Raw genomic sequence first — 9388 nt, forward strand, 5'->3', positions numbered from 1 at the left:
ATCTCAGTGAGAAGGCTTCCTGAACATTCAGTCTCACTGTGCACTTGGCATATTTGACTGATCTTAAAAGCTAGGAAGTATCACAACAATTATCCCTCCTCACTGCTCCACCTCCCAGGAAGAGACTATTGCCTAATCCTATTATTTATTCCTATATGCTGAAAATAAAAAACTGCTACTGGTGGTGTCACTGTTGGTGACAGCAACACTGGTCATGTATAAAAATAAACAGATTGTATATCAACTACACTTTAAGAACTTACAAAGTAGAACTTTTATTCTACTTGCCATTTTTCTGGTAAAATACCACATTAATAAAAAAGGATAAAATGAATACATTTGAAAAGGTTATTTTAAAATAAAGAAATTAAAAAATCCTACTCTAAAAGAAAACAACCTGAAGACATCTATACATGTATTTAGATTTTTGAGTACACAACACAGATATTTCCAATCTCATGTGTAAATCATATTTGTATTATCTGTGCTTTTGTAAGACACTAAAATGAAGCCTCAGGAACATTATGTTTTCAGGTTGCTGAATTTATTGTCTTCTGGCCTCTTTAGTCCTGAAAATAGGTGAGATTAACACATTCTCTTTAGTATATTACACATTCATTTGTACACAGACATCCATCTGGTTTCAAGAGCCTGCAACAGCAATAGCATATTAAAACTGTGAAGGTGCTAAGCTCTGCTAATAATAATTTCTATGTGATAAAACCACACCCAAAGGAAAGTCTGAAATTTATATTATATTCAAATGTATTTCCAGGTCTTAATTTCATTATAATGTGAAGAAGGGGAAAAAATTATGCTTTGAACGGGTATTTATCCAGCACACTTCCATGAAGAAACAAAGAAGAGTGTCAGCTCTTACTAATGCTTGAGGAGCTGACTTATTTTGAAGAAACAGAAATTATTCTTTCCAATTTTTTCCTTTTTCCTTAACTTTTCCAAATACACTATTCAGGAAAAAAAAAAAAGAAGGCAGCCCTGTGACTTCTTTTTCACATTTCACAGCAGCTCTTACTGACTGTCTTTATGGCTGCAAACACTACATTCACTGAGCAACATTATTACTTATTCTGCACCTCCTATCAGTATTGGAAACCTCCCAAACACATGAATATGAGGGACAGAAAACTATTCCCTGCATGGACAAGTCTTAGGATTGTTCCTTGACCACCATTGCCTTTGCACATAGATGAGGTGGAGTTCAGCTTCTGTCAACAGGATGCTGCAGTCTGACAGGTGCTGCTGACTTAAATAGATGAATGACATGGCAAAATCTATCTCCTGGCAAAGCAAAAACATCCACTAAAGTTCTGGTTTTTTATGGACAAAAGGAAGTCTTTCCCTCTAAAAAACCAAAACAATTGCTTCAAACATAAAACTTAAATATTACTCAATCTCTACTTAATGTTCTTTTTAGACCTTCTATTTTTTTAATTTTCAGGTTTTAAGCTAACACTAGATTTTCCAATTATTATTTTGGGCTGGCTAATGAGTGTCTGTACTGGTTACAGTCCAAGGTGTCATGAAACCAAAATCTTGGAATTTACTCCAGAAAGGTAACATTTTTATTCATTTTTCTGCATTAGTAGAAGATCATCAACATGAAGGAGGAATCTTATCTAACACTGATATCTGCTCTCTGGTGGCCAGTGATAAGATTGTGGCTCTGTCTGACTGAATCTGAAAAACCTTCAAAGACAGATGTTCCACAGTCACTCTAGGCAGTCTCTTCCCCTGCTGTGTTCAACAAGACATCACTGCAATCCCACAGCCCTTTCAGCAAAGCTGTTACTCAGCCAGTTCCTTCCCAACAACACTTTAGTCCACTAGCAGATCTTTATACTTCTTAAACTTTCTGAGGTTTCTGGTGTCCCAGCTCTCGTGCTCATCAGGGTCCTTCTGGACTAAATGTCTGCACTCTGGCAAGATGGTAGGGCTTTTGTCCTTACATACTAAATTGCACTTTTACACTCCTGTCTGTCCTTACTTGCACTTTTGTGTTTAGGTCATTGAGAAGTTCCCTGCTTGGCCAAACAGGACTTCTGCTACTGCTGAATGGTTCATTCCTGAGTTGCCATTAAGTTTTATTTAAAAATTTTCAAGCTTTCCTGTGCACCTTCCATCTTCACGGTGGTTATCCAAAGGATTCTACCTACCAATCTCCTGATTAAGTGAAAGCTTGTAGTCCTCAAGTCCAGGACCCTAATTCTGCTGCTCACCTTCCCTACCTTCCTCCAGATGTGCAACTCAGTCATGTTCCAGTCACTGAGATCCAGGCTGTCACCTGTGACCAAACTGGTCACAGCTCTTCCCTACTTGAAAGCAGCAGGCAGAGTGAAGAATTAACCCTGACTCTGGAATCTGCATTACAAAATTTTTACCAACACAGCCTAGGAAGTACCAAGAGTGCATGCACACTGCCAGATTGCCCTCCTAGTTGATGTCTGCATGGCTGAAATCCCCTGTGAGCACGAAAGCTCATGTGTGGGAGGTTACTGCTGGCTGCCTGCAGAAAGCAATATCCACCAGCTCCTCTCAGTCACACGGAAACAGATGCCCACCACATCGCTAGTGCTCCCTTTCCAATCTCCTGTAGCCAGTGCTACTTTTGTGAAAAAATTAGCTCAGAGTGTTTTAAAACTGTACAAAGATTTCTGAAGTACACTTTTCTCAGTGGAGAAAAAAACCGACTATCTATTCTAAACTGAACTTATGTATCAAGTACATTGTTAATGTACATTTACATTGTAATTGTAAATGTACAAGTACAGGTAATTATACATTAGTATAATTTTAAAAATGTATTTCAACCAAAAAGAATCAACAGAAATGTTTTGAAAATTTCACATTTACTGAAAAGCTATCCAAAACTGACAAAACAGCTTTAAAATTACCTATGGCATTGCCTACAACTATCCTGAGTCCCTGAGTATGCCAAGCAGCTACAACTTCAATCTTATGCATTGAGCTGGGCACAACTTGTAGAACACATCAACATATATCAGGCCTGTAACTGTTGTTTAACAGAAAAAAAAAAATTCAAACAATTGGCAAATATTAACACTCAGAAACTATTTACTGATATCCAGTCATATACCAAAAGTGAAGCCCTATAGAAGCTGACCTGACATTTCACCTCTGTGTTCCAGCTACATCAGCATGTCTAATAAAATACACAATTTCACAATTTTTTTTTTTTACCATGAACCTTTTCTTTTCTAAATGTTAGAATAATTTGAAATAACACAGGCATAACTCTGCAAACTTTCAGACAACTGGCTTTGAAAATTCTCATCTCCAGTTGATGCCTTCTGAGTTGTGCTGATGGAACAATCATACACAAGGCTTACCATAAATCAAATCCCTGGAATCACCACAGTGCAGCCCCCTAAGTACAATTACAGAGGTAATGAACAATTATAGGAATGTCATGAGAAAGAAGAAAGAATTAAGTCTCTTTATAAATAGGTTTTGCCAGTGAAAAAATATCATCAGAAATACACTCACAGCTGCCAACATGTGAATTGCAACAAGATAATGACACAGGTAAAATTGGAAAAGGCAACGTGCCAGAAAGGATTTACACCCATCATCAACCAGTTCTCTAGTCTTTGGACAATGATAAACCTGGAAAAAAACCCACACACAGTCAAATTCATAGTCTTCTTTCAGATTATCGATTTTTACCACAATCATTTAGATCCTGTACACTGATGATGAATGATACAGGATTCTGAAGTGTGATGCGATTTTTCACAAGTGACTGTGTTTTACTCAGCAAATACACTTGTATGTACTACTGAGATCTTCTAGGCTTTAAACAAGTTTGATGAGGAACTGAAATTGACCAAAAATTTCATATAAGGAAGGAGGAAAGAGACCTGAACCTGGACAGGCAGTGCTGCAGAAAACAGCAAATGTAGCTAGTATATATTTTGGTCTACAGAAGTGACAAAGGATAAGTTATTTTATGTACACTGAGCAGCAAAGCACAGGAGAGACCTTACTTTGCCTGTAGAATCTGACTGGAAACACTTTTTATTTTTTCAGACCTTCAGTTTACATCAATTTCAGCATTTGTTCACTCTAACCCCTTAAAGCAACTCCAATATTGTGTATTCTGTCAGCTTTTTAAAAATATTCATATTACATATAGATTAAAATAAACAAATAACAGTGAACCTAGCTACGTAGAACTCCACTTTATTCAGCTCACAGTGCATTTAAATGAATTCATCACAAGTAATTCCACGATAATTTGATACTTTTTAGTCTTTTAGAAGGAAACATGAAACCTGCCCTAAAAACTATTGTGACAGTCAGCCTTCTACAACATTTGCTACTATAAATTGTTTCCCTCATTAATTACATTGTGTAACTCCGAACACTTCCTAGATATTCCCATTACCCTTTTGTCGTGCAGTCTCTTTCACTTTAGAGATTTCTCTTAAGCTTTACAGCTTGATAGCTTTAGCAATTCCTCTGCAGCCCCTAGTGAAGCAGAAAGCCACATTCTCTTTCCAAAGACTGAGCTGAAAGGCTAAGAAGGATGGCTTCTTCACATGTAACAGCACAACATCAGGCAACAATTCCTCCTTTACACTCAAAAGGTACCAGGACAGACAGTAAATCCGACCTGGCAGGGATGCCACGTTCAAATTACTGTGCACACAACGATTTGCTGGTTTGTTGACTCTTAACAACTTCCTGCTTTTTAAGACACATTTTGTTTATTTATGAAAGAGACATACAACCTCAACACCGCTTACAACAAGAATTGTAATTACAGCAGCTGCACAGAAATAGTAAAATCACATATGGCACAAAAAATTTCAGATCATCCTTGGTAACTTCAGTATCCTCAAAGAAATGCTAGGGTCTGCAAGAGGACATGCAAGCATTTTAAAAATTAATTAAAAAAAAAAAAAAAAAACCAAAATCAGGAAAAAACACCAGTATTCTTAATATCATGATCCCAAATTCACAGAAAAACTGGAAGCACTACAAAAAATGAGATGTCTCAGGTTTAACTGACTCACTTCACTATCAACTTGTTTTCTTTCACCCTAATTTGTTTGATGCTAAATAACCATAGTCTTTTTAGTACTTTTCACAAATAAAATATTACCTAGTCACAAATTCTTGAAGTAATTTTATGGCTATCAATTCCTTAAAGACTTCCTTCTTGAGTAACTTTTCAGAAACTAAACAAAGAAGTGAACTGGTCAATCAATGAACAGATCAAAAAATATTAAAATTGAGAGAAATTGGATTAAAGGGGTGCATTAAGAGCTTACACAAGTACTCCCCCATCAGAATAACTTGCAGATCACTACTCATCACTCACTCTGTACTTAGGAGCTTTGTTGCTTTTGGCATTCATCCTGAGAAGTGTCAGTTACCACAGGCATATGTCACCCTTTCCAGACTCCACTTCTGCTCTGCACAGGCCCATCACCTGTCTCAAAGGTCACCAGAGGATACTCCAGGGCAATTCAGGTCATCCTTCATGGCATCTGCAGGCTCAAGGTCAACCCTCTATCTCATTACCATATGCTGCCAGCACACTCAGCCCCGGACACAAACACCGAGGCTCTGCCCCAGCCGAAAAAGGAAGCCATGTGATGCAGGAACAGAAAGCAAGGCTAGATGTGGCGGACAAGCACTACAGAGCAGGGCGCTTCTCACAGGGACGAGCTGCAGGGCTAGCCCTTGCTTCACTGTGGCTGAAGCACCTGGGCCAGGAGCTTTCACGAGCCACAGTAAACTGTGTCCCTGCAAGCCGGTGACTGAACTCTTGCCCTTTTCCCCTCGTGCCAGGTTAGAATCAATCAGGTTGGAAGAGACCTCTGAGATCATCGAGTCCAACCTATGACCAAACACCACCATGTCAACCAGACCATGGCACCAAGTGCCACATGCAGTCATTCCTTAAACCTCTCCAGGAGTGGGAAGTCCAACACGTCCCTGGGAACTCCATTACAATACTTAATCAACCCTCCTGTGAAAAAATCCTTCCTAAAGTCCATCCTAAATCACCCCTGGCACAGCTTGAGGCTATGCCCTCTCATCCTGTCAGTTGTTACCTGGGAGAAGGTCGACCCCCACCTGGCTACAGCCTCCTTTCAGGGATTTGTAGAGTGCTAAGGTTCCCCCTGAGCCTCCTTTTCTCCAGGCTAAACAATCCCAGCGCCCTCAGACGCTCCTCATGGGACCTGCACTCCATTGCCCTTCTGCGGACCCCCCGCACTCACGAGCATGAGACACAGGGGCGGCAGGGCAGCCTGGACAAGCCCGCAGCCCAAGAGGTGGTACCTGCCCGCCGGCCTCCCCACTGACCGGTGCCAGCGCCGGGGCTGTGGCCGGAACAGGGGCAGTCGGGGGAGGCTGCGGGGGCCCAGACACCCGGGGGCCGGGGTGAGTTACCTGAGCTGTGCAGCGCCCTGACCTCGGAGCGGCCGTACCGCGCCGCGGCCGCGCCGCCGCCCACCACCTGCCGCAGGAGCAGGCGGACTCTGCGCGCAGCGGGACCCCCGGCCCCGCCGCCCAGGCACAGCACCCGCGACGGCATGGAGACCGCGGGGAGACGGGCACAGCCGGGCCACAGAGACCGGGACCGCCGCGGCCCGGCCGAGCGCGGGGGAAGGGAAGCGCCGCCGCACAAAGTCCCGCCGGAAACCAGGGCCGGGCCGGCGTGGGCCGGTGCCGCCGGGTGCGGGGACGTGCCGGAGCGGGGCCGTGGCGCCGCAGCCCGGGGCGGCCCCTCGGGACGGTGCCGGTCAGCTGCGAGGACAGCGAGTTTTCTTTTTATATGAGGGGAACATGTTTGAAACAGCCCGGAGAGCCAGGCGCGGGCAGCGGTGGCTGAGGTAGATTCGTGCGGCGAAGGAATTTCCTACCTCGGATCTCTCCACCGCTGCTGAGCTCACGGGCCCTCCGGCCCCAGGGCCGCCCCTCGCCTGCCTTCTCGGGATTCAGGCATGTCGTACTTCAGGAGGAATTTGAGTTACTCCGGAGTGACGTTTGGCTTAGATGTGAGATTTTTGTAAAAGGTCACGTTGCAGAAATAGACTTCAAAACCGGCCTATTCCAGCTAAAAGTAATGCTCTTGGATTTATGTGAAAGCTCAGGAATAAGTTTTAGAATAATTTGTGGAAGGCCGAAGCTTTCACGATAACTAAGCCTACCTCCAAGGAAAATCCAGTTGAGACTTGGATCTCGGCACCAGTAGAAAGGGAGCTTTGTGGAAGTAGAAGCTAGACTGAAGCCACCACCTGTATCAGCTGTACTTCAGGTTTTGGCTGTCTCAGCTGGGAGGTTTTCGCTCCCGTAAACCTCCCATTTCCTGCATGTTTCCAGCACTATTGTTCCACCAGAACAATTATCCCAAAGGAAAGTCATTAAAGTGGGAGCTAAGCATCAGTTTAAACATAGACAACCTAGACTTCTAAATCCCCATAAGATACTACGAACTAGGAATGTTGGTCCCGTCCTAGATGTTTCTGCAGCTCAGCGTTAGGGGCATTAAACATGTGAGGTGAAATTTCACGATCTTCAGCATTTCCTGTTGGCTAGGGTATTGGTTAGGTATAATTTCTATTCTTGGTACCTAATATAGGTCTGTGAACCTGTTTTCTGGGACTAAGGCAGGATAAACTAAATTGAAACATCCTTTTATGGATATTGCCCTAATTTCTTGTAAGCTGAAGATCACAAATGCTGGAGGCTAAAGATAGGCAAAGTAACAAGAAGGTCTGCTGGAACAGAGTAGAAGGCCAGTGAGGCAAAATAACAGTGGAGTGGCTTATGAATATATCTCAGCAGTCTGGGATATTAAATTAGAAGACTACATCTTTCCTCTTTGTCATAGCTATTTAAAAAAGAATAAATAGCAACAGATATGCAAGTGATTCAATGCATCACCTGAATGCTGAATAGGTTTATGCTATGCTGAAAATAAGGAGACATTTCAGTTTTGTACAGATTCACGGTGTTTTCACAGTAATTTCACACTGTGAATGTACAAAGCCTCCTTTTACCTCTCTGTGTGTATATATACATGCACCTGTCAAGCTGAATGATTTAAATTTCAGCCCTTTCTGAGTCATGTATCTATAAAATGTTTTGCTTTTTAAAGCATTGTCTTAAAATTCTGAATTAATCAACTTTTCCACAACTTCAAATTCAGCCTGGAGTTCAGCCTCCAACTTTCCATCTGCAGCAAGAGAAAACTATACTTACTGATTTTCAAACTGTTGCTGTGAAAGATATAATGGAAACATTGTTATCTCTGTGCATAATTATGCAGATGGTAATTTTGTTGCACATATACATGTACACACAAACACTTAGATTCACAACTTGAGTGTTGTTTTTAGGCTATACACTCAGTCCTGACAGCACTCAAAATTTAATGTAGTAGTGTGAATGTATAGAATCAAGCTTTTTCTTGTATATGTGTGAAATTTTATCTGGCTGTACAATATTAATTTATTGCTGGAGTATGGCATCCACCTCACTTGCTAATTGTAACTGATGCATACAGGCTTTACATATCTGGTACTTGCTCAATCCTCTCTGTGGAATGCGTGATTTCATCAGTGGTTCGGTGCTGTCATGAAGTGGAAGGATTTAGCAGTCTGCATCTGGTGTGTTTGTGAAGGCTTTCAGCAAGATTTACAGCACCGGTAACAAACAGCAATTTCATATTTTTATTCCCTGACTTAACAGCACTCTTATTTGGAATGTCAAGTTTCTTAACAAAAATACTTTTTCTTTGATTAAACAGAAAAGGACTTACTCCAGAGTGAGAGCTCTAAAAGCATCCCTCTGAGTTGACAGTTTCCAGACTATTCTCTCTAGTAGCTGTCAAGTATTTTGCTGTGTAGCTCTAGCTGCAAGACTAAATTAGACACAGGTGCAGACTGTAAAGAACAATGCATCATCTTTGCCTAGTTGTAGTCAGTTCTCCTACACAAGAACAGAGAAGCTGAGATGAAATCCTAGCTTCATCTGAGCTTCATAGGAAATCTCCCACTGAATGCACTGAGGCCTGAATTTTACTGTAATGGTCTGGCTGGACTGCAGTAATAGGAGTAAGTCAGTCTTCATTTACTGTTAAAGCTTTGTTTAGAGCATAGGTCTAACGTTAAACTCCTTGGAAACTATGTCCAGAGAATGTGAAGAAACAAAAAAGGGAAGTCTCTTAGAATTCAGAGAACTCCCTAGTGGTGTGGGTTCCATCTGGTGATACTAACAGAGAAAGTCAAGCCATTGAGGCAGGCCTTGCTTACCATTGATTTTCCATCGAAGAGGATACTTCTGTATAATTTCTTATCAGTTAGGCAGAATTAGTTTCCTTGGATTAAAA

The 9388-nt window shown here is 41.8% G+C and overlaps 1 protein-coding gene across 1 annotated transcript in view; it reads right to left on the reverse strand.

The window, feature by feature from the left end:
- Positions 1-6666, reverse strand: part of VWA8 (von Willebrand factor A domain containing 8) — a 179625-nt gene extending 172959 nt beyond the window's left edge. Inside the window, exon 1 of the mRNA XM_015633778.3 lies at positions 6445-6666. Within this exon, the coding sequence (XP_015489264.1) occupies positions 6445-6589 (145 nt within the window). The 5' untranslated portion in view covers positions 6590-6666. The remainder of the gene's footprint in view (positions 1-6444) is intronic.
- Between the last annotated feature and the right edge of the window lie 2722 nt (positions 6667-9388).

Source organism: Parus major, chromosome 1, assembly GCF_001522545.3.
Source record: "Parus major isolate Abel chromosome 1, Parus_major1.1, whole genome shotgun sequence".
NCBI classification, from domain to species: Eukaryota; Metazoa; Chordata; class Aves; order Passeriformes; family Paridae; genus Parus; species Parus major.